The 24,970-nt window shown below is 48.1% G+C and overlaps 2 protein-coding genes, 1 long non-coding RNA gene and 1 pseudogene across 3 annotated transcripts; 3 read left to right on the top strand and 1 right to left on the bottom strand.

The window, feature by feature from the left end:
• The first annotated feature begins 2,229 nt into the window (after positions 1–2,229).
• LOC120640923 (beta-fructofuranosidase, insoluble isoenzyme 2-like) lies at positions 2,230–5,096 on the top strand. Its single transcript, XM_039916856.1, has 5 exons — positions 2,230–2,436; positions 2,901–2,909; positions 3,170–4,454; positions 4,561–4,651; positions 4,752–5,096. Exons 1-5 carry the CDS (start codon positions 2,250–2,252, stop codon positions 4,935–4,937), a joined length of 1,758 nt encoding a protein of 585 aa, XP_039772790.1. The 5' UTR covers positions 2,230–2,249; the 3' UTR covers positions 4,938–5,096.
• Positions 5,097–11,033: 5,937 nt separating this feature from the next.
• Positions 11,034–17,607, top strand: LOC120640920 (annotated as a pseudogene).
• LOC120640921 lies at positions 15,748–16,378 on the bottom strand. Its single transcript, XR_005662055.1, has 2 exons — positions 16,220–16,378; positions 15,748–16,151 (listed from the first exon to the last, which is right to left on the bottom strand). It is a non-coding gene; the product is annotated as an uncharacterized LOC120640921 (long non-coding RNA).
• Positions 17,608–19,907: 2,300 nt separating the features above from the next.
• Positions 19,908–24,883, top strand: LOC120640919 (ABC transporter B family member 29, chloroplastic-like). The gene is made up of 10 exons (XM_039916853.1): positions 19,908–20,692; positions 21,156–21,242; positions 21,326–21,433; positions 21,528–21,794; positions 22,295–22,378; positions 22,761–22,977; positions 23,117–23,202; positions 23,841–24,028; positions 24,144–24,279; positions 24,368–24,883. The coding sequence occupies exons 1-10, from the start codon at positions 20,078–20,080 to the stop codon at positions 24,485–24,487; spliced, it is 1,908 nt and encodes a 635-aa protein (XP_039772787.1). The 5' UTR covers positions 19,908–20,077; the 3' UTR covers positions 24,488–24,883.
• Positions 24,884–24,970: the final 87 nt, after the last annotated feature.

Genomic DNA, 24,970 nt, shown 5'->3' with positions numbered 1-24,970 from the left:
GTGTGTTCATAGAAGTGTGAGTGTACGTGCGTTGTGAGTGTCTGAGTTATACCGTGTAATCTAAAAAAAATTATAAATTAAAAAAATGAAAGGTGCTTAACTCTTGAATGATCATGATTTCACAAGATCCGATAGGACAAGTTTATAATAGCGGGGTTCCTATATGGATGCAAATACTAATAGCGTTACTACACAGGAAACACACACACACAAAAAAATGAACGCTCTACATGGACGGGGATGCGCCTGTGCTGCTGTGCAAAGTAGATTTTGGATGGGCCAAATGTCTGCCGCTTAGACCTCGGATGACCCAGCCCATTCAGGTTCAGGAATTCCTTGTATACTGTGTCAAGGCCCAATACAATAATTTGGCAAGCCTATCCTTATCCTTGTTTTCCTTTTCTATCTCGTTCACATCCAAAGAACATACATCAACCTATTTATTTAGTGAAGTTCTTCTCTACAAGCAGTCGACACCTCCTCTTCTTGTTGTCATAATTCTTTTGTTTTTATCATTAATTTCTAATTAAATACCATTTATTATTGGGTAATTAAATTAATTTCTAGAGATTCCTCTACTAGTTTGCAGTCTTAATCTGCATTGCTTACTCTAGTTGTTTTGTTTGATATATTGATAATTATTTTTTTGATAGCTCTAATCGACTGATCATGAATAATATTTTCTATACAATTTATAATCAGATGGAGTAGATATTTTCTTGAGGCTAAAGAATGAAAGATATTGCATTTTATAACTTCGTTTCTAAGAAGATAGATAGATAGGTAGCACCCCCCCCCCAACCCCCCCAAAAAAATCTAAAATAGATGTCATATCATCCAAAATATATTGCACAAAGAATTAATGCACTAGTACCATTTGGACCAGTTGTTTAAATTACATGTGCATTTAGTTGCCGGATCTTTTCCCTTCCAAAATGCATGCACATTTAGGCCTCATTTAAGAGGGCTTGTACTGGCCTTGGCTTCATCTGTTTTGCACAAGTCGAGGTACTGTAAGAGGCCTTGTTTAGTTTCCTTCAAAATTCCAAAATTTTACAATATTTCTCATCACATCGAATCTTTCAACGCATGCATGAAGTATTAAATGTACCTAAACAAAATAACTAATTACATAGTTTATCTATAATTTGCGAGACGAATCTTTTGAGCCTAGTTAACCCATGGCGGGGCAATAATTAACAAATACAAATGAAAGTGCTACAGTACTTTACATCCAAAACTTTATGCATCTAAACAAAGTCTCATTTTGTAAGTTGATGTAAAAATAAACTAGAAGCTGGGTGAGTCCATTTTTTTTTTCACTTTGGCTTCACTAGTGAAGCTGCTTTGGGAGAAGTCCTAGCAAATAATTGCTTGATTTCTTTTTCTTCCCTAGATGCATGGCCATTTAATTTCCTGATTTTTTTTCCTTTTTCAAGTTTTGGTTCACTAAGGTGCACACAGCAGCAGCTTACGGCTTTTTTGGACCTCATAGAGATTATGAGAATCTAAATAGTGGAAATGGATTATAAATAATAATGTGAGTTGTTGGATATCTATCTGGATTATAGTCTGAATCCACCCATAAAAAAATGTTCTCTCTCTCTCTCTCTCTCTCTCTCTCTCTCTCTCTCTCTCTCTCTCTCTCTCTCTCTCTCTCTCTCTCTCTCTCTCTCTCTCTCTCTCTCTCTCTCCAAATAATCTTCAAGTAGTAGTAAGGTTTAGAAGGATAGTGGGATTCTTGTAATCCTGACGTTCTGATTCTTATAATCCACACAAGAATCTGGAGTGTTTAGATCTTATTGGAATTTTAACTGATTTCTATAATCTCTATGAGATCCAAACATGCTCTTAGTTAATTAACAACTTTAATTAAGTGTACCTGGGGATTCTTATTCCCAGAGGAGACTGCTAAGAGTCAAGGCACATACTCCATGTCTTTTCTCCTCCTATTATATCAATGATTCAATAATCAATACACATATCGAAACGGATTTCTTGGGAGAGTTGACCCAAGAAATCATATCCAACTTGATGTGCTGCTGGTAGAGTCAACAGCCCACAGATCTCTGGTATTTCTAGTCATATATCTCCACGTGGAAAAGGCATAGCACATGGCCTGCGCAGGCACAACGCTCCGGCCTGCGGCTGAACCAGTATAAGTAGCACCCCCCCCCCCTCTGTCCTCCGCTCCTCGCAATCCTTCTCCGCCTGTTCTTGTAAGCTAGCACTATACGTGAGCTAGGGCAATGGGAGCTCTTGTAGTAATAGGGGTTGCTTGCGCGTGGTTGCTGCTGTTGCAGCTCGCCGGAGCGTCCCATGTCGTCTACAGGGACGTCGAGACGGCGGTGGTGGCGGCGAACGTGCCCCCGTCCATCGTCGACCCCCTGCTGAGGACCGGGTACCACTTCCAGCCCCCCAAGAACTGGATAAACGGTAATGTAAACCTCCTGAACTTACTGACTGTCGTCGATCTGGCAGCAGCCAACACGAACTGAACAAGTTTCAGAACTCTTTCTCTTGTACCTCAGAGAGGTCACAGTGAACAGAAAACTATTCCATTTTTACTGCTTAGTGTACTTGTTGCCAGCGTGGTCCCCTCTTGTAATCTTTTCCGGTAATGCAAACCTACTGACTGGCTGTCTTGGTCGAGGTAGAACTTGCAAGTTCTGAATTTTGCCCGGCCAACTGTAGTCTGCTGGCAGCAACCAACCAACACGAACGTCGTAACTGAACAAGTTTCAGAACTCCTCTTTCTCTTGCGCATCATCGTAGCTCCCAGCTATACCATTTTTAATGCTTACATAATGCTTGTTGCCAGCGTTTAACTCCATCTTGTAATAATCTTTTCCGGTGGGCTGCTAAATTGCATCGGCGGTGTAACTTTGCAACTAATTCAGATCCCAACGGTACGTGTTTTCATTTTCCAACCTTTATTTTTCCTGTCTTATGCATCTGCTGGATTTTGTATGTCATGCATAGTAACCTGGCAACTTCATTTATGAGGATCACAACACATTTAATAACATGCAAATGGAGTGATTCTGCTCTCTCCCTCCTGTTGCCAGCTGAACGAATTTTAGTTTCCTCTCAATTTATTAGTTCCATCTCGATTCATGTTCTAATTAATACAATGCAAATTTCGATTTGATGATGAAAAACTGCGCAGCGCCCATGTACTACGAGGGCTGGTACCACTTCTTCTACCAGTACAACCCCAAGGGTGCCGTGTGGGGCAACATCGTGTGGGCGCACTCGGTGTCGCGCGACCTCATCAACTGGGAGGCCATCGAGACGGCGATCGAGCCCAGCATCCCGGGCGACCAGTACGGCTGCTGGTCGGGCTCCGCCACCACGCTCCCCGACGGCACGCCGGTGATCATGTACACGGGCATCAGCCGCCCCGACGTCAACCACCAGGTCCAGAACGTGGCCTACCCGCGGAACCGGTCGGACCCGCTGCTCCGGGAGTGGGTCAAGCCGTCGCACAACCCCGTCATCGTGCCCGAGGGCGGCATCAACGCGACGCAGTTCCGGGACCCGACCACCGCGTGGCTCGCCTCCGACGGCCAGTGGCGGCTGCTCATCGGCAGCGCGGCTGAGGGCGGCGCGCGGGGCGCGGCGTTCGTGTACCGGAGCCGCGACTTCCGGCGGTGGAGGCGGGTGCGGCGGCCGCTGCACTCGGCGGCCACAGGGATGTGGGAGTGCCCGGACTTCTACCCGGCCGCGCCGGGCCGCGCCGCGGGGCTCGACGCCGCCGCCTCCGCGCCCGCCGGGCGCGGCCCGCGGGTGAAGTACGTGCTCAAGAACAGCCTCGACCTGCGCCGCTACGACTACTACACCGTCGGCGCGTACGACGAGAAGGCCGAGCGGTACGTGCCGGACGACCCCGCCGGCGACGAGCGCCACCTGCGCTACGACTACGGCAACTTCTACGCGTCCAAGACGTTCTACGACCCGGCGAAGCGGCGGCGCATCCTCTGGGGCTGGGCCAACGAGTCCGACACCCGCGCCGACGACGTCGCCAAGGGGTGGGCCGGAATCCAGGCGATCCCGAGGACGGTTTGGCTCGACTCCAGCGGGAAGCAGGTGATCCAGTGGCCAATCGAGGAGGTGGAGGCTCTCCGGCACCAGCCGGTCACGCTCAGGGACACGGTGATCAAGCCAGGGGAACACGTCGAGGTGACGGGGACACAGACGGCGCAGGCCGACGTGGAGGTGAGCTTCGAGGTGTCGAGCCTGGCGGGGGCGGAGCCGCTGGACCCGGCGCTCGCCGGCGACGCGGAGAGGCTGTGCGGAGCCCGGGGCGCGGACGTGGAGGGCGGCGTGGGGCCGTTCGGGCTGTGGGTGCTCGCCTCCGCCAACCTCGAGGAGAGGACCGCGGTGTTCTTCAGGGTGTTCAGGGCCGCCGCCGGCGACAAGCCCGTCGTGCTCATGTGCACCGACCCGACAAAGTGAGTGAGAGAGATGCAGCAGGTGCCTTGGCTACACGTAGCCATCACATACGGAACTGGAACTGCACTGACATTTTTTTTTTGTCTCGCTCTTTATCTTGGACAGGTCATCTCTCAACCCAGACTTGTACAAGCCGACATTTGCAGGTTTTGTAGATACAGACCTTTCAGAGGGCAAGATATCTCTGAGAAGCTTGGTAAGCTTGCAATTCGACTGAAAAGAAATAAGATTCATTCGCAAGCTTGACAACTCTTTTCATTCCTTATCCGTTGTTCTCACATTAATTTTCTGTGCAGATCGACCGGTCGGTTGTTGAGAGCTTTGGAGCCGGGGGCAAGACCTGCATCCTCTCGAGGGTCTACCCGTCGCTCGCCATCGACAAGAATGCCCACCTCTACGTGTTCAACTACGGGAAGGCGGACGTAAAGGTGTCTCTGCTTACTGCGTGGCAGATGAAGAAGCCACTCATGAACAGCGCCTGAAAATGTTAGACGAACCATTCGGCGCCTGGAAATCCTTTTTTGTATTTCAGATGTCATGCCAGAATGATTGTCGTCTAGCATGCTAATCATGCCCCTGTTTTGAAGTAAAATAGTGGTTTTACCGGTTTACCCTTATTTTTGAGACTGTATGAATTTGCCCCTGCATTTTGAAAATGAATGACCGTTTACCCCTGTTCTGTGAAGACCAGTTAACGGTGTTAAAATTGCTGCCAAAGACTAGTTTGTCCATGAGGATTTGCCTCTACTATTATGTTAACTTTGTGATTTTACCCTTATATTTTGAAAAGAAGAACTGGACAACATTTTGATAGGTCTAAAAAGAATTGTATCAAGCAAATTCAAACTAAACTTTTATAATTTTCAAACATGAGCGAAATAAATTTCTTCAAAATTTTGGCAGCAACATGAAACAATGTGCGACTTTTTTAGAAAAATCACCGAGGGCTAGCTGAATTTCATTAAAACCACAGAAGCCGGACTAGCTGGTGATGGTTTTGGTGTAAAGCACCTTATAATCATTAGATTGCTGAATGATCAGAAGGGTACCCTAAAGAAAAGAGAGAGAATCAGTACTCACAAACAAAATCAAGGAAAAGGCACAACACAGTTGAAGAACAGAGCCATCGATCGTTGATTAGCGCCACCACCAAACATAAAAGATAAAATCACCTTTATTTAACTTCAAAAATAGGGGGCAAGAACGTCAAAACTCCAAAACTTTAGCAAATGTACGAGTGCTAATATGTGCTGAAATTTAGCATCCACCTTAAGTTTATCCGGGTCAACAGTAGTAGCTAGATCAGCCGCGAGAAAGAACGAAGGGCGCATGCAATGCATGCATACCCAGCAAGGCAGCAAGAGCCGAGAGACGACCCCGCTCCCCGGCTCCTGCCTCACCGGTCGCCGCCAACACGACAACATCTCACGAGGCAATGGGACTGACTGCGCTCCGCCCGCTCCGCACGGCCGCACCGCAGCCGCCAGCCGCGCATGCACCCACCACGTAACCTCCGCGCGCGACGCCCGCCAGTCCGTCCGCCAGCGCCATGATCCCCCCATGGCGCCCCCGCCCGCGCCACCTGAGCCGCTACTTATCCCTGGCCGAGCCTCTCCCTCGCCCGCCCTGCCCCTGCCATTCCCATGCTCCCCGGCGGCATCCTCGCCTGACCACTCGGCTCCGACGACGACGCCGGCCCCGCCACCTCCATATGGCGGACGACGCCGCCGTCGCCGGAGCGGCCGCCGGCCCCTGCTGCGCGCGCCAGGCGGCCCCGCCGCCGCCGTCCAGGAGGCAGCAGCACCTCGACGACGACGACGACGACGCCGGCTGCGACGACGGCCACCGGCAGCACGACGTGATGATGCTGAGGCGGACGAGGAGCGGGCGGGCGGCCGTAGCTCAGCCTCCGGGCGCACCGCGAGGGCGGCCGCCTCGTGCTGCGGGAGATGCGCCTGCCGTCGCAGGAGCTGCTGCAGCCGTGCAAGGAGGACGGCAGGTTCAAGCTCCTCATCCACCCGGAGGCCGGCGGCCGCGCGGCGGCGCAGGAGCGGCAGGGGAAGGATAAGATGAGCTGCTCTTGATCAGCTGACCAGCAGATGATCTGCCGCCACGTCGTTCTTGTGTTGTCCAACGTGTTCGGCACTTTGTACTGTTGCGTCGACCGTCGTGTTGCATGACACACTTCAGGCTATCTCTCTGTACAATTAATCTACACTTTCTCTGTGACACGTCCCTCGCCCCAACATTCAAAATCTCACACAGTCACGCTGATCAAGGAAGGCGGCAGCACACAAAGGCCAACGCCGGAACGCCGCCACTGCAGGACGAGACGATGCCGGTACGGTGTTCTTCCCGTGGGCGGCCAGTCGAATTGAACCTGTCAGAAAATTAAGCAATTTCAGACGCATTCTGTGTCCAAAATTAAACATATATTTGCATTTGAATGACTGTAGTGAGTGAAATATTTGCGCCATTACAAGCTGGAATAGACATCATGTCGCACCACACCACACCGTACCATTGAGCGCGCGCTCGCGTGGCTCGCCTGTCCCCTTTTACCGACTTCACAAACAGTGTACACAAGAAGTGGCGAATCTAGAATTTGAACTCAGGATATGCCAAAACTATTACTCCGATACATAATTTGATTTGATCTAGTAAACACTTTTATAAACAATTTTAAATTTTGCATAGTAATTTGGTAAACAAGCAAAAAAATAGCTAAAAGCTTTATAATATTATTTAAAAGATCTCTTGATATCTTAAAATCGCACAATAAAAAAAAAGAGAGGGACGCTCACAGTAGAGCACGGGAACCAGTGATGCGATCAAGCAATTGAGAAAAACTCGACCAGAGGGGCTATGACAGCCCTTTTCTTTAAGAGGAAGCGACTTCGGCTTCTCAGTCGAGAAATTTTCCAAACCCTGACTTATCTGGCCAGCGAGAGAGATATTTTAACTTCGGTCTAAATTTGCTCAGTCAAATCTAGGATAAGAGAAATGCTACCGGGGTCATCTAACCATGTCAGCTAAAGACTCTTTCACATCAAGCAATTAAGCAGATCTGAGTATTGTGATTATTTTGGACAATTCATCACGGGCAGGGCAGCGATGCTTGTGAGTTTTGAGCGGAAGCCTGTAGACCAACAGATGTGTCCTCATGTTCATGTTTCACTGGTGATTTAGGTAGCTTGAAGGCTCCTAGTCTGGCTGTCATCGGAGGGCCGAGGCGGTGACTAGAGGAACCGCATAAGAAGGAACGTGATACTCACATCGGGGCTCGGATTTTTTCGTCGGAAGCTCGGGTGAGCGTCAGTACGCACGGACCTAGAGTCCTGGACTGGATGTCTATCAGACGGAAAGTTTTGATCTTTTATTACACAAGGGTTGTCTAGACTAGGCCAGATTTACGGGTATGCCGTGGCCCAAATAGCATACCCTGTAGATCCGTCACTGTATACAAGGTCTACGATTTAAGTCGGTTAAGATCTTTCTCAGATACCCATACAAAATTGAGCACATGATTCTCTAACATTTATTGGTGCGCATTCAATTCTTTTATTGCAAATGAATAAAATGGGCCACGCCCATAAATTCTAACAAGGCAACGTATGCTACGGAAATCATCTTCGTATGCAAACTATGAAAACTCCAATCTGAACCAGCGGATCCAGCCTATCTGAGATTATTTAAACCTAGATCCAGCCTTTGCTCCCAGCTTGATTTGCTCTCCAATCTTCTCCAGATCAGATATCTAAAATTGTGATCTGGTTTTATGTTTTCAACATTAATTACTTGATGAAGCACATGATGAATCCATATGATTGATTCGACACACATTTAGGAATTTTCAGTGTAGGCCGGACCATACCACTCCACATCTCAACGCATGGGCACCCATAACTATATGTTCTGGAATTTTATCTTCCGTGAGATTTGGGTTGATAGACCTTCCAATGTTCCAATTCTATAACATTATGCACAATTATTATTTTAAATTTCAAGCCATTAATGTGTTTTTATCCTGTTTGAACTGTCATATTGTTTAGAATGAAATAAAAATAATGAGATCAAATATGTGTACAATATAATTATTTTCTATTTGAATATCGGGAATATACTGTTTCAGCATTCCAAATATATATTCTTAAGATTGTAAATTTACTATTTCAATGCTTCTGTATAAAATGTTGAACGACTTATTCAAAATGTTCTTTTATTGAGTCGATTTTATGAAAATGTTGGCATATATAAATGTATAAATTATACATAAGCATTGTTAGATATAGATATTAGACTAAAAATATAAAAATATTTCCAGTACCTTGAAGTTTCGGAGGCATGCTTTGCAAGATTGTGCTAGAGATCGGGGACGGGCAGGTTCAAGATTGAGCGCTACGTACTCGAGCCTACGATTGAGCCCACACTTTTATTTTTGCTATTTTACTTAGATCATATCAATCACTAATGGTGCATAATTCTTTTTTTCTTGCGGGTAGTTGGCATAATTCTTTATGACTTGTGGACCCCAATAATGTCCGACAGTTCTTTTATGTCTTCATTAAAAAAATCTGAAAATGGCCAAGGAGATACACGTTTCGGATCCTCATCAGTCATCACTCTTCAGAGAGCATGTGAGAATGGGGAGGGAGTGATAGATGATGCTGTATCGTTTCGCCCACTCCCAACCAAACCGTGTGTCCCTTCAATTTAATTAGGAAATTTAGCGTTTTTGCCCCTGTTTTGGTATCAAAGGGTGATTTTATTCTCATTTTTTGAGTTATGCAATTTTACTCTAGCTTTGTTAAAACAAAAGCTCTGTTTACCCCTACTTAACACTGTTAGGTGCATACTCACTAAAACAATAAAATAAATCGGAGAAAACTCAAGGCAATAGGAATAAACCTTGATAGTACCCTTAGCTCTATCCTCATCTCTCTCCTTTCTCATTCCACCACCTCTCTTTTCCAATCCCATGCCCTGAACCCTAGTAGGCAGAGGCGGAGGAGGCTAGCAGGGGCAAGCGCGAGAGCGTGCGGGTACGGCACGAGGCCACGCACGTGTGGGCGCAGGGCTAGGCTGGCGCGCTCGAGCACGGCGAGGCCGGCCAGCGCGTGCGGGCGTGCGCCGAGGAGACAGGGGAGGAGGCAGCAGGCGGTAGCGGCAGCAATTGGGGAGGAGGAGGCACGCTTGGAGACGTTTGGAGCGTAGAAGAATCAAGGTAAAATCGATGTTATGATTCAAATCGTGTGGATTGAAATTGATTTGTACAAATAAGATATGCCCTCTAGACAGATTCAGCTAACTTTATATTTCGATATTATAATTTGTGCAATTGGTTGTTAGAGTTCGTTCTTTTTTCAGCTAGCCTTCCCATATAACCATAGGCAAATCAGTAAGCAGCCACAACCAGTAGAACCGAGTGTTAAATAGTCCTCGTCCCACGTCCACCACACCCATGCATAGATAGAATACCGTGGTGTGCTGTGTGCATGCAGACCACCCCCAGACCAGCTCGCCATGGCAGTGGTAGCTGCTGTTATAGGTGGCCAACTGGGCCGAGCCCGTTGGGCCAGCACGGGCACGGCCTGAGAAAGCACGGCCCAAACACGGCCCGGCCCGTGGCCTCGCGGGCCCGTGCCGTGCCCGTGCCAGGCGTCGGGCCGTGCCTGGGCCGCAATCCCGGCCCGTGAACTCCTGCGTCGCTCCCCCTCCCATCCTTCTCGCGACGGCCGACAAGCGACTCGCCGCTCGCGTCGCTCCTCTTCCCCCCCCCCCCAGCCGCCGCCGCGCCGCTCCCCCTCCGGCTGCAGCCGCAGCGCCGCTCCCCCCTCCGGCCGGATCTGCAGCGCCGCTCCATTCCTCCCGTCCGCGAGCTCGGACCTCGCCTCCGGCGTGCTCGGATCTCGCCTCCGTCCGCGAGCTCGGACCTCGTCCCTGGACGCCGCCGTCGTCCCCTCCGTAGCCTCGCCTTCGCGCTGCTACTCTGCTCGGCCTCCTCGCCTTGGCCGCGGCGGCCGCCACGAGGGCCGGGGCGCAGCCGGCGTGCGACCTCGGTGGCGGCGTCCCCTGCCTCTGCCGCGTCGTGTCGCCGGCTAGCCGCAGCTCGTCCTCGCCCACCTCGTCGCCGCCGCCCCCACCCGTCGCCTGTGCGGCTTCGCCGGTCTTCCCCGTCATGGTCCACCCCGGCCGCCGCCGCTCGGGCCTGCCATGCTGTCGTGCCCAGGGGCACGGCCCGGCGCCCTCGTAGGGCCGTGCCCGGGCCGGGATATCGGCACGGCGGCACTACGCGGCACGGCACGGCGGCGCCACCGTGCCCCGGCGTGCCGTGCCTCCCCGTGCCTGTGCCAGCCGTGCTCGGGTCGTGCCCGTGCCGTGCGGCCCGGTTGGCCACCTATAGCTGCTGTGAGCTCGCCAGCTTGCTTTTGCATGGATGTAATAATTCACGAGATAAATCTAACGAGGGTATAACATCCATTTGTATAATTTTTTTTAAAATTAAACTTTATTTAATACTTATAAATAATAAGATATTCTTTGACGTGACAGAACCAAACGAGCCCGCTTACCATTTGGCTTTCCCTTTAAATAGTCCTCGTTCCACTTCCATCGCACCCATGCATATAGCTACCAACCCAGACCAGCTCGCCATGGCGGTGGTAGCTGCTGTCGCTATGCTTCAGCGAGCATTGACAGTCAGCTACGGCGAGCTCGTCGGCTTGCTTTTGCCTACTCCAGTTCACGTCCTAATGGCAGTGATCCTGCTGGGGGACGGCGTGGTCATGTTATGGCGGGCACGCAGACCACGGGACGTGTACCTCGTGGACTACGGCTGCTTCCTGGGCGAACCACAGCACAGGATCACCTTCGCGATGGCTTTGGAGCACGCGCACCACATGACCGCCTCCCTCATCGACAGTGAGAGCGCCGACTTCATGGTTCGGCTGTACGAGCGGTCCGAGATCGGCGAGGAGACCAGCGTGCCGGACTCCTTCCGCTACATGCCCCCCGAGCGCGGCATCGCGGCATCCCGCGAGGAGGCCGAGCTGGTCATCTTCTCCGCCGTCGACAAAGCGCTCGCCAGGACCGCCCTGAACCCCGACGACATCGACGCGCTCGTCGTCGCCTGCAGCTTCACCACGCTGACGCCGGCGTTCGCCGACGCCGTCGTGAACAGGTACAGGCTCCGCGCCGACGTGCGGAGCGTCAACCTGTCGGGGATGGGGTGCAGCGGGGCTCTCATCTGCGTCGGCCTCGCCAGGAGCCTCCTGCAGGTGGCGCCGCCCGGGGCGCGCGTCCTGATCGTGGCCACCGAGATCCTGTCGTCCATGTTCTACGCCGGCACCAAGCGCGAGACGCTCGTGCCCAACGTGCTCTTCCGGATGGGCGCCGCCGCCATGATCATGTCCAACTCGGCGGAGCGCCCCCGCTTCCGGCTCGGCCCCGTCGTGCGCGCACGCTGACCGCCGCGCGGGACAGGGACTACCGGTGCGCGTTCCAGGAGGTGTTGGAACTAGCCCTAGGATCACTCACGCTCGCGTACGGACGCAAGGAGAAAGATAATGAGCAGAAGACACTCAGGTTTGGCGACGAACTCCGCGGCCGCTCGGCGGCCTGTATCTTGGCTGTTTACTAAACTCAAAGGACTCGAACAACCTGAACACACGGGTTACATCCGGCTTTATAGCCATGATAGCACACCACGCACGCAACCACTAAGCTGATCTCCATGTGCACGAACGCGAGTTCCTCGCCGAGCCGTTGCTCTCCACGGGACTCGATCTGACACACGCCATGCACGGACATGACGTGGTTTATTCCTAACAGGAGGCAAGGTTTTCTTTACCGGTAACAAAAAAAAAACCGGAGGTCACCGATAAACACGTTTATCAGATTTATCGGAAAATTCTCGGATTCAACGTTTTATTTTCGGACGAAATTTCAAAAAAATACCTCATTTTGTACGGAAAATAACATAGATTATTTTCAAACAATCTAAAAGCGAAAAAAAGATATAACAATGCATAGAAATGAGAAATATGGCTATCACGAAGCAACAGATAGTTTGTTCAACATGGAGTTTCAAATATTGCACACGAAGATGCTCAATCCCAAATATTACAGTCTCCATCCATAGTTCCAATTCCAAGTACCAACAATTACTACATAGAATAGTCCATGGTCCTAAATATTAGAAGCACACGAAAAGACAAGCTCAAACCCAGGCAAATAGCAATTCATTTTGCATTGACCCTCGAATCTGACTTTCAGGCTTCAGTACAAGGTCTTGACAGAACATTTCTTCATCCTTTTCGAGCTCGGACGGAGAGGGATTCCCTTATCCTTACCAGTTGATAAGAGAATACAAATTAATCAATAGTGGACCAAAATTTTCCATTGCAAGTTGATCAATAGTGGACCAAGATTTTCCATAGCAAGTTGTTCAAGTACTAGTACAAGGAACATTACCTCCTTCCTGAGTTGTCGAGCCTCCCTCTCCAAATTCATTTGCATCACCGGAAGCATGAACAGCATCACCATCACCTTTAAAAAGATTAATATTTCAGCAAAGCTACAGTATATAATATGTAGAATCCCATCGAAAATTAAACTTACCATTGCCTTCACTGTCATCAGAACTACTCTCCCCTGACTCAGCATAAACAGGGCTACCTTGCTGATCCGATTCTGATTCATAATCAGAGAAAATATCTTCAAATTCTTCCTTCCTTTTCTTACCCTGTTTCCCACCAATCTTCTTTTTAAATGCAGCCACCTCTTCATCACTCATCCCTAACTCATCTATAACAAGTCTGCTAGGATTAGGGGATTCGGGCCTCTGGTCATCACGTTCATCTAGAGTCGGCGCGAACTCACTCCTAGAGGTGCACAACCAATCCATGATCGAGTTCCTTTCATCATACATAGTCACATCTATTAGGATGCTACAAGGATCAGAATCTCTTTCATGCTCCTTGTTGGTTTGCATTTCTTGAAGGTTTTGCATGTCAGTTACGAAATGTTGGATACACAACTTCAAATTATAATGTATAAAAACCAACTTGTGAAGCTTATCGTAACTTAACTGGTTCCTCAATTTGGTGTGCACCAAGGCAAATGTGCTCTAATTTCGCTCACACCCACTAGAGGACATGCATTGTGAGACAATACGCCTTGCAACCTCTTGTAGTTCACTACAGTCTCCACCATATTGATCCCACCAATCAGCTAGGAAAATGATGGTAAATGAAATAAGAAAGCAACAAAATAATGCACATTAAAAAAATTAAACATGCAATTACCTGCACTACACCGGCCATTAAGAGCCGATTTTCGAGCCTCCGCTCCTCCAAATAACCCTCCCTGTTTTGAGAAGAAAGTAAATTGATCGATTGCAGCAGAAGCCTTTGAAGATGAGCCTGCAAGCTTCTTGATGGCCAATGTGATAGCATGTCTGGACTTTGGTTTCCTTGCAAGCTTGGAAGTGTATAGTGCTTTAGGATCAAGTGCGGCAGCTAACAAAAAATAAAATAAAATCAGCAATCTTAATAATTAGTGATGCATGAAACAACAATATGAATTGAACAATTTATCAATTAAGCCCTCACCTGCAAGCATAAGTGTATCATTGACAAGATAATCAAGTCTTCCTTGGACTTTTTCCAACACCCTATTCTGTAGATTTTTTTTGGATGGTATTATCACTTAAATTGCCACGTATTTCTGCCATAGATTCCATCATTTTTGGAATGAATGCAGATATAGAATAGAACTTCTATTGCTGATCAGCTAAACGAAGTACAGAAAAGATTGGGGAGACAGCTTTTAACACCACTTCCATTTGACTCCACCATTTTTTGCTGGTCAAACAATCATTATCCACTATCATTCGCTTTGCACTATCCACTACTTCCTCAACATCAGGAAAGTGCCCTATGTCCTTTAGCATCAAGTTGATGGTATGGGCAGCACATGGTTGCCAAGTATTATGTGGATACATGGTAACCAAGTCTTGACATGCTTTCTTATAATTAGAACCATTATCTGTGACAACTTGAACAACATATTTGGCTCCAATCTCGTCACCAACCACTGTACCAATCATGTCAAGAAGATATTCTGAATTTTGAACATGCGTCCATTGCAATATATCGTGAAGTTAATGATGGACATCATGGTAGGATCTGTAGATGCAGCAGAAAAAACACAACGCTAAGTGCACAAGATTAATTATTTCAATATGGACAGTACAACAAAATATAGGCCTACAAAGGTACAAGTATTCACCTGTCCATGAATCACACATGACAATAACCCCATAATCTTTCCAATCATCCTTGAAGGCAGCCATGTGAGCCTCCATGTCAGCATAATTCATATCCAGCAAGGGACCATCTATTTCTTTCCCACGTGGAATTGGCACTCCTTCACCAAATTGTTGGGTTAACTTAATTGCTGAGCGGAAGTATGGGCAGTCCGCTTTTCTTCCGGGAATATCATTAGCATGAAACCATTTTGACCAAGCTTTCCCAAGCTGCTCTTTGGCAACCCCCTCTAGCATAACATCCACCCGAGGTTGTGCTTGGGCCTTACTGCGAGCCAAATCGACATCAAAAGGAGCATTGGAAGAACTTTCAGGACCTTTATAGTATCTATCAATCGTAGTTTGATGATTAGCTGAATAACTTGCACCAGCCTTGTTACAAACAGACTTGCCAAAAGATGAAGAATTATCTTGCTGCATGGCGGAATTAGAATCCCTTAGAGACTCTCTCATTGCCATCTCAATTTGTGCTTCTTCATCAAGAGGGATGCTTGTCCTACCAGATACCCTTTCTGTTGCCACCTCCTTTTCAACATAGAGACGAAGATTAGTACTTCTCTTCCTTCTTATTCTTCCTGATGCAAATTCATCTGCCATTATATTCTTAATATGCGTTGGCACATTTTTACACTCCACTACATTCCCAGTTATTCCACCAAGATGCTCCCTTAGACGAGATACACCACCACCCTTTTTTGTTTTAAAACAATAGTAGCATAGAAATCCAGCCCCATTAGGTTTGGGGTAAGATTCGTCATGGCTCCATGTGACCTCAATTGGTCCATTTAACTTCACCACTCTCCCTGCAGGAACACATACAAACTCAACTTTAATTTATGCAGCACACTTGCCAATTAAATCAACTCAACTTTAATTTATGCAGCACACTTGCCAATTAAATCATTGTATATCATTGTATATCACGGATTGAACTTGTTCAATAGTACAGATCAAGAATTGTTCAATAGTACAGATCAACACTTGCCAATTAAATTTATGCTGCACACTTGCCAATCTAAACTCTAAAATCTAAATCTCACAATACTACTAAGGGAGCTACTCAAATCAGCACTTCAAAACAAGATAAATAACCAACATTTCACAATGACAGTCTAATAAGCAACTAGTTTGCCGATTTACTATCTTTTGCAGTCACCTCCACTCCACCGTTACTGTCCGTTGTTCCCCTAGGAATGGCACCACTGTATGATGCGCCGACGGCACCACTGGAGGATGCACCAGCGATGCCTTTACCTCTAGAGCGGCGTTGCACCGCATCTTGCTCAACAGCATCATCAGGACCTCGCGTGGGACACGCAGGCGCATCATCTTCCCTTCCCCCATCCATTGCCATCACCACTCCGAGATGCTGAAATTGAAAAGGCTCAGCTTACCTTGCTACAATCGGCAAGCACTGCTGAAATTTAAGAGGCTCACCTTCTCTGGTAGCCTGGTCAAGGCGTCGGGGAAGGCGCAGCTCCGGTGCGGCGTCGGGGAATCGGGTCCCAGCAGCGGCGGCGCCTCCCTCCAGCGCCAAATGCCCAGGTGGCGCAGTGCCGGCAGTGGCCCAGGAGCTCGATTTCTCCTGGAGGCCGGTGAGGGCGAGGGACCAGAGCTCCTGGAGGCTGGAGCTAGGCGAGGCCGGCGAGGGAACTCGAGCGGCCGGCCGGGGCTCGTGCGTCGCGGCGTCCGGGCCGTTGTGCGGCGCGGGAGAGGCGGGGTGCAGTGTGGCCGGGCGCAGTGCCGCAGTCGCGCAGGGAGAAGCCGCGGCCGGGCGCAGTCACGTAGAGCGGCGGCCGGGTGCGTCGTGTGTTGCGGCGTCGGGCCCGGCGCAGGAGACAGGCGAGCACGACTCGGCCCGGCAGGAAGGAGGCGGAGGCTCGGCGTGCGGTGCCGACTGGGAGGTGAGGCGGCGGCGGCGCAGCTACGGCGGCGGCGCAGCTACGGCGCCGGCGAGCAGGGAACGAGCGGAGCGCAGAGCCACAAACCGCAGAGTGTTGCCGCCGCCAGAGACTGAGATTGGGAATTGAATGGATGGCGCTAGGGTTGGAATTGGAACTCCGAAGGTCACCGGCGGGGTGGACTGGTTTTTGGGCTGGGCCAATTTCAAAACCAACGAAAATTTTGAGCGGTAGAAAGAATAACCGGACCCCACCGAAAAACGTGATTTTCGGTTTTATCGGAATTTTATCGCCGAGAAAAAAAAACCTTGACAGGAGGAGGACGACGAGGGGGTCACGGGCATCAACCTCTCCAGGGACCTGCCGGCCGTCGCCGCGAGCGCGCTCAGGAGGAACATCACCGCCTTGGCCCCCGGCCGTCCTGCCCGCGCCCGAGCTCCTCCGGGCCGCCTTCTCCTTCCTCGGGCACAGGCTATTCCTGGGCGGCGGGCGGGCGGAGGAGAGGTGATACCGCCCGGCCTTCCACAAGGTGTTCCAGCACTTCTGCATCCACCCGGGCGGTCGCAGGGTGCTCGACGAGGTGCAGCGGGGGCTCGGCCTCTCCGACGGCGACATGGAGGCGTCGCGCATGACGCTGAACCGGTTCGGGAACATGGCGAGCAGCTCGTTGCTGTACGAGCTCGCCTACATCGAGGCCAAGGGCCGGATGAGCGAGGGTGACAGGGTGTGCATGATCTCCTTCAGCCCCGGGATAGACTGCAGCAGCGTCGTGTGGGAGTGCATCAAGCCGGCGGCGGGCCCCGACAACGGGCCGTGGGCCGGCTGCATCCACCGCTACCCTGTCAAGCTTCCCCGAATTCTCAAAAGGACTTGAGCACACTGTCGTCTCCTCCGAGCATCACCTGCGTCCAATCAAGTGCATGCATGTGGGGTTGAGTTCATGGAGGACTCCATCATCTAGTTGAGAAAGATCATTATGTGATATGGTCATGTTGAGAAGATATATATTTATACTTCCAAACTGTAAAAGGAAGCCAGTGATATTATTTTACTTGAAATAAATTTGTTTGACATTTTTTTGGCTCATTCGATGAAATGCCAGATAACACAATGTGAATTAATGAAGTTAACACAGCCTTCTCCTGTCCACTTTTAGTTATAATATAATTGGAGCATCTAAGCAAAAAAGCAAGAGTTATAATTGGATGATAAACTTCCCACTTTAATTGTTTGACATTCCTTGTCCTTATTATAAAGATTCTCAAATGGCATGGTGCTGCTTATTAAAAAGTGAAAATGTTTTTGATCAGAACAAGGAAATTTGCAAAGGTGTAGACTTGTCAGTAGCCATAGTCAGGCATATAAAACCTAACTTTTCAATGAAAATTACATGTTGTCTGGTTTTATGTAATATAGCTCGCAGTATTGTTATTGAGTTGTGATGATTGAAGATGGACCGGCAAAAATGCATGGTCTAAGACTGACTCCAACAAGACTAATCAATTTTGAGAGGCAAAAGATGGATGCCTCGCGTGAACAGCGTAGAAGAGGTAAGGCATTTGGTGATGTCTCCAACAGATATTGCATTCCTATTGCCGCCGCTGGAGCTGCCGCCGACCCCGTGCCGCCCGAAGAGGAGCCCGGAGCTGCCGCCGCCCCCATGCCACAGCCCCATGCCCTGCGGCGGATGAGGAGCAGGTGAGGGGCCGCGCGTCCCGCGGCTCGCTGGCGAAGGAGACAAAGGCCCGCGCGTTGCCGCGCTGCTGCCGCTCCGCCGCCGCCGCCGCCGCCGCCACCGCTTCGCCCCACCACAGCCCGGCCTCCGCGTGCTGCGGCTTCGTCCCGCTGCGCGCCGACCCGCGCGTTGCCGGGCCACGCCCTACCGCTCTGCCCCGGATCCGGCGAGCTCGCGGGGAGAGGGCGAGGCCCGCCCGCTCGAGCTCCGGCGCCGCCGGCCACCTCCTCCTCCGACTTTGGCCTCCTCGTGGTGCCTCCTCCTCTGTCCTCCGCCGCTTGGCTCCGCCTCCGCCCAGCCACATGCCGCTGCAGCTCCTCTGCGCTGCTGCGAGGTCCGCCGCACGGATTTGCCTACCAGGAGAGAGGGAATCCATTTTTACCTTATCTCTCTCCTCGCGATGGAAAATGCCTGCTTGTTTGCCTCATCCGTTGGAGACGGATTTCGTCATGCACAGTAAATGGAGATGCAAAAATAGCTTTGCCTCTCATTGTTGGAGTCAGTCGGTCATGTTTGGGAGGGCTCCCTCCGGCTCCGGCTCCAGCACTGTAGCGCACTGTAGCGAGGAGCCGGAGGAGCCAGCAAACCACAGCTCCGGCTGGTCTTCCCCTGCCTAGTTGAATGTAGTATGGAGCCGGAACCCTTTTTTGTCACTACACTGAGAAACAGTGGCAGTCACTGTAGCACCTCCAGGTGAAGCCATCCCAAACATGCCCTAACTCTCGAGCATCAAAAACCTCAAAGCTACGTGAGTCCCTTTTTAATTTGCAAAGCGAGCATGGACAGCTTGTATCTTGCTGGAAATTTGCAAAAGGAGGTAATTGCTTCCCATTTTGGACATCTCAGCCCTTGTTTAGATTTCAAAAAAATTTCAACGCTGCGGTAACTTCGAATGTTTAACTACTAATTAGATAATTAAAAGTATTAAATATAGATAACTGACAAAACTTATTATATAACCCCCTGGTGTAATTGCGAGACGAATCGTTTAAGTCTAATTGAACAATAATTAGACAATGTCGTGCTATAGTAAACAACTTATAAGACTAATCACTGGTTTCATTTTGTTGTTTCCAAGAATGGCACATCACCAAAATGCAAATGAAACTATAAATGAAACTCACCCCCACAATGCATTTGTTTCATATTCGTTATTTTATAGGCTCTCATTCTATTTAATTATAAGACTCATCAAGTGTTGGTAACTATGCATACATAGTTTCATCTAGATGAAACTCATTTCATCTCTCTCCTCATTAAATTAGTGTCACATCATCTAAAATAATGACATGTCACCCTATTTAATGTGCATAAAACTCTCATAAAACCTACACTCGAATTGGTATAATGACGGATTAATTAGACTTAGTAGATTTCGTCCATCCGTGTAATTAGTTAGATTTATAATTAGATCATGTTTAGTCTTTTAATCTTTTGTTGAATTGGTATAATGAATTTCGTTTTTACAGTATCTATCTTTTTGTTGTTTTGGAGGTTGTTTGCTGGAAACCCGGCAGATAAATAGCACTTCCGTTTGTTTCCCGGTGCTGCCGGCGTCACCTCCTCCTTCCACCTTCCCGCACCTTCGCATCGCATGCCACGCTCCGAATCCGAAGCGCGCCCCACGCAGCGCCGCGACCGGGAGCACACGCCGTGGCCATGGCTCCGCCTCTCCCGGTCCTCGTCTCTCAAACCCTAACATTAAACCCGCACCTCCCGCGGCCGCGGAGACGCGGTGGCGTGGCCCACGCGCGGACGCTGGCTCTGATCCCGGCACCGGCGGCGGCGAGCGCCTTCCGTCTCCACGCCACCGCCGTTACTGACTCCTCGCCGCCTCCGTCGTGCCCTCTCGCCGAGGTCTTCCCCTACATCTCCGCCGAGTGGGAGACCATCGTGAAGGGCTGGGCGTGCGCCGCCGCCGCCGTGTACTGCCTCTCCCGCGCGGTGCCCGCCGCGGGGCGCCTGCCGCGCGCGCTCGCCGCCGCGGGCGCGGGCGCGGGCGCTGGCGCCGCGGCTGACGTGGCGGCCAGGGGCGGGCTCGCCCTCGCAGCGCTCGCGTCCGCGCGCGCCGCCGCGGCGTACGCGCAGCAGGCGCTGCTCTGGGAGGCGGCGCTGCGGGCGGCGGGGCGGCTGCGGGAGCGCGCCTTCGAGCGGCTCCTGGAGCGCGACCTCGCCTTCTTCGAGGGCAGAGGAGGGGTGGCCGCGGGCGACGTCGCGCACCGGATCGCCGACGAGGTGGACGACGTCGCGGATGCTGTGTTCTCTGTGCTCAATGTGAGGTCTCTGAGGCCCTACATTCTTCCCTGATTTTGTTGCCGATTTACTCACTTCAGTGTTTAGGGACTTACAATCGTTCGTGGAAATTCCTGCTTATATGGGTAGGCAGTGGGTTGCGTCAGTTCCATAGAATGTAGGTTAGCTGTTCGAGGAAATGGCTATTTAGGAGTCAGTATATTTTCTGATTATATGTGGCCTTATGGATCATAAATTCAAACTTTCCTGATTTGTGTTTTCCGGAGACCCCCCACCAGTAATCTGCTGTTTTTTTTTCACAAAATTCGATTGGTACATTCTATATCTATCTTTCGATGATGTTCCAAAATCATGGGTGCAAGAACATATCAAAATAACACTGCATTTTGGCTACTATGATGGTAACAGGCAGGCTAACGCCGGTTGTATCAACGAATGATTGATACACTACACATGCATGGATTCTAACTAATAATTTTGACAGACAATTGTGCCGACAAGTTTGCAGTTGATAACGATGGGTATTCAGATGGTGACAATCGATCCGATGCTCTCATTGCTTGCAGCAACGGTAGCTAAGCACACAGTTCGTATTGTTGTTCACAATCACTTCTATCCTTACAGTCTAATTTTCTCCGTTCATTGTGTGAACAGGTAATTCCATGCATGTGCGTCGTCATAGCAAGTCTTGGTAAAAGACTTCGTCAAATGTCCAAGGAAGCGCATCTTAGCCTCGCCATGCTCACAGCCTATCTCAACGATGTCTGGTTTAGTAGCACTTGTTTGCTCACATACCAAAAAAGAAAATCCACATCTATGCAGGGACTTCTATTGACTCTACGGATCTTCTTTCTAGGTAGTTCCGTCAATGCTCACTGTGAAGGCAAACAATGGGGAACTCAAGGAGATGTTGAGATTCCAAAAGTTAGCTCGTGACGATCTAAAAAATAATTTGGATAAGAAGAAAATGAAGGCTCTCATACCTCAGGCTGTTCGGGCAACATACATCGGAGGCCTGCTTCTGCTCTGTGCTGGGTCGATAGTTGTTTCAGGCATGTCCTTTCATGCTGAAGGTTTTCTGTCTTTCCTGACAGCACTTGCTCTTGTTGTGGAGCCTATTCAGGTTAGTTCAGCATTTATGTCAATTACTCTCCTACTCTGTATTATGGTTCCTCACCCTTTTTTTCCTTTCTATGACGAGTTAAGACTTTGCTATTTCAAAACAAAATGGATACACATCTACTATTTATGTCAATAAAGATATTTTCCTTACTTGTAGAAATGGATTAATAAACTTGAAGTGCACTCTTTGGACACTCATTGGCAACATTCATGGAATTTAGTGTCCTAAATACTTTCATATTTTCTTTTACCTTCCCGTTGGGGTCATTCAGCATCTTTCCCTCATAAACTTCCTCTCCTGAGGAGGAATCATCAAAGGGTTCTAGTATTGGAGAATGAAGAAACTGTTCTTGAGCCAAGAAAACTTTTTAGAAATATGTAGAAAATCTAATATGATATTGACCTTTATTTCTATTATTTTCTTTCACGTGGTCACTCACCATCTTTTTTATGTAAGAATTATCTTGATTGGTTCTGATTGCAATTTGTTCGAACTCATAGGATTTGGGCAAGGCATACAATGAATATAAGCAAGGAGAACCAGCGTTAGAACGGATATTTGATCTTATGAGGTTCAACCCTGAGGTACTCACTTATCACTATCTGTTCTTTCATACCAGCTTGATTTTATCATTTTGGTTAAATTATAAGAATGATCTTGAGCAAGTCATAAGTATACTAGTCTATTTTCAAAAAAAAATATGCACGTCATATTTCACTATTTTCGTTTGGGTAAGATGAAAGAATGGCTTTACATATCCTTTGGCAGTGGAGAAACTGCTAGAAGGACACAGAAAATTACTGGGATTTTATTAAAATTAATTCAACATTTCATTTTCTGAGAAAAATATAATTTTGTGCTAAATGTGCTTACTTTTTGAATTTTGATCCACAGTTAACCAAGAAAATGCAATACATAGTTGTTGGTTCTGTCTGTCATAAGTCACTTCAAGCTTTGTCTTCATAGGTGAATGATAAGCCCAGTGCAACTCATTTACAACGTGTTAACGGGGACATTAAGTTCCATGATGTCACATTTAGATATGTTGGTGGCATGCCTCCAGTAGTAGATGGTGTGAATCTTCATATCAGACCAGGAGAAAGTATTGCTTTTGTTGGACCTTCTGGTGGAGGAAAAACTACCCTTGCCAAATTACTCCTCCGTCTTTATCATCCACAAAGTGGTATTGGACTAAACACCAGTAAATTACTGTGTATATGTCTCCACCTTTTACCTTGAGCCCAAGATCTCGCATTTCCTTTTCTTGGTTACTTAAACTGCATATTGTTCTTATAATATGGATTTTTTTTCTTTCCTTTTAGGATATATGCTTCTGGACAATCATGATCTTCAGGACATTCAATTGCAATGCTTGAGAACACACATTGCTTTTGTTTCACAGGATGCTGTAAGTACTTATCTGGTGCATGCATGATGTCCCCTTCTACTGTTGTCTATTCAACTGCTGTTATCGTCCCAGATCAGATCATTTGCTACATGTACACACACGTGGCTACTAGAATAAGCATCATATTTTTTACATTTTAATTGTTTTATATGTGCCAAACAGTATTATCATGGCTAGCATCTTATCATGTCAATAGCAGAGCTTGTGCTTCTTGTGCAGAAAGAGAAGTTATATTTGGTGTCACGTGTCAGATGGATAAGTCCATTATACTTTTTTTTCCTCAAACACACAGGAGAGCTGCGTATCTTTGTATTAAGAGAAAGAAACAGTCCAATTACAAACACATCACCTTACCTTGGAAGTCCATTATACTAAGTATGGTCTTGATCATAAATTGTGTGTTCAAGGATGGAATTCCCATTTGGTGATTGCTGATATGCAGCATTACATTCATGCTGTTTGGTATCATACTCTGTTAACCTTTCCTATGCACTTCAATGAAAATTAGTTGAGTAGTGCTAACTAGTCAACACAAAATACGATTCTAAATTCTAAGTGTCATTAGTTTTGCACGAATGAACTATGTATATTGTGCACTGTCATGTGCCTGCACTATTCATTTCTTGTTTATTGCATAGATGCTATTTTCTGGGACAATTGCTGAAAATATTGCTTATAGAGACCCTCTGGGAGATATTAATATGGCCAGGGTTGAGTATGCTGCTAAGATTGCGAATGCTGAGGAGTTTATTAAGATGCTACCAGAAGGATATAGTTCAAATGTTGGACAAAGAGGTTCTAGTTTGAGCGGTGGGCAGAAGCAAAGGTAAGATACTCTCTTCTCAGAGAAAGTACCTTGTATCACAAGCTAAACAAGTTAACATTATGAATACACACTATCTAGTAGCTTCTTTTGTACTAAGACAGTTTTTTACCCACAGGTTATCTATTGCCAGGGCAGTCTATCAGAACTCTTCCATACTGATAATGGATGAAGCAACTTCTGCTTTGGATATCAGGTCTGAGCTGCTGCTGAAAGAAGCACTGAGGAATTTAATGACAAACCATACAGTAACTGTAAGTTGTTTTTGTTTATGTTTTATCTCATCATGCATTTCATTATAAATATTTTGCTAAATGGCTTTCTTGTTGTGACTGAATGCAGGTTCTCATCATTGCTCATCGACAGGAAATGGTGCTAATGGCCGACAGAATTGTTTCGCTAGAAGGTGGCAAATTGCAGGAGATCACAAAGTCGGCTTTCTTATCTCAAAACGGACACTAGCGTACCAAAAATCACCAGTCCTAATTAGGATGAGGTTTGATATGGTAATGGTAGGTTCTCTCCAGAAGATATGTGAATCTTTCACCGTGGAAGAAAACAGCCAACAATCGTATTCTTCTCTAACCCCTGGATTTTATGACTCTTCGAGCCATGTTTAAGACCAACAGATCTGTCAATATTATCAGAGAGCTAGTCTGCTGGACGCAAGATTTACCTGGTTCAAGATCCTAACAGAACGGATCATAATTTTTACACACATGTACAGCACTACCTTACCTTTTTTCCACCCTCTTCCCCATATATATGTATGCAAGCTGCATCCAATTTAGATTATTTTTTAGCTTACTCCCCAACTAAATGTATTCAATTTAGATTGTTTTTTAGCTTACGTTGCAACTCGTATGCAACCCAGATTGGAGTGATTCAGAATCATCACGTAGCAAACATGTAACTTAAGTAGTGACAGGAACAAAGTAGTAAAAA

This window comes from Panicum virgatum, chromosome 7K (genome assembly GCF_016808335.1).
Source record: "Panicum virgatum strain AP13 chromosome 7K, P.virgatum_v5, whole genome shotgun sequence".
NCBI lineage: Eukaryota > Viridiplantae > Streptophyta > Magnoliopsida > Poales > Poaceae > Panicum > Panicum virgatum.
This window is presented reverse-complemented; position numbering and strand designations above follow the sequence as displayed.

Coding starts and splice junctions, on each gene's coding strand:
- LOC120640923 (XM_039916856.1), top strand. CDS start 2,250: ATGGGAGCTCTTGTAGTAATAGGGGTTGCTTGCGCGTGGTTGCTGCTG. Junction 4,455..4,560: donor ATGTGCACCGACCCGACAAA/GTGAGTGAGAGA, acceptor TATCTTGGACAG/GTCATCTCTCAACCCAGACT. Junction 4,652..4,751: donor AGATATCTCTGAGAAGCTTG/GTAAGCTTGCAA, acceptor TTTTCTGTGCAG/ATCGACCGGTCGGTTGTTGA.
- LOC120640919 (XM_039916853.1), top strand. CDS start 20,078: ATGGCTCCGCCTCTCCCGGTCCTCGTCTCTCAAACCCTAACATTAAAC. Junction 22,379..22,760: donor TTATGAGGTTCAACCCTGAG/GTACTCACTTAT, acceptor TTGTCTTCATAG/GTGAATGATAAGCCCAGTGC. Junction 24,280..24,367: donor TGACAAACCATACAGTAACT/GTAAGTTGTTTT, acceptor GACTGAATGCAG/GTTCTCATCATTGCTCATCG.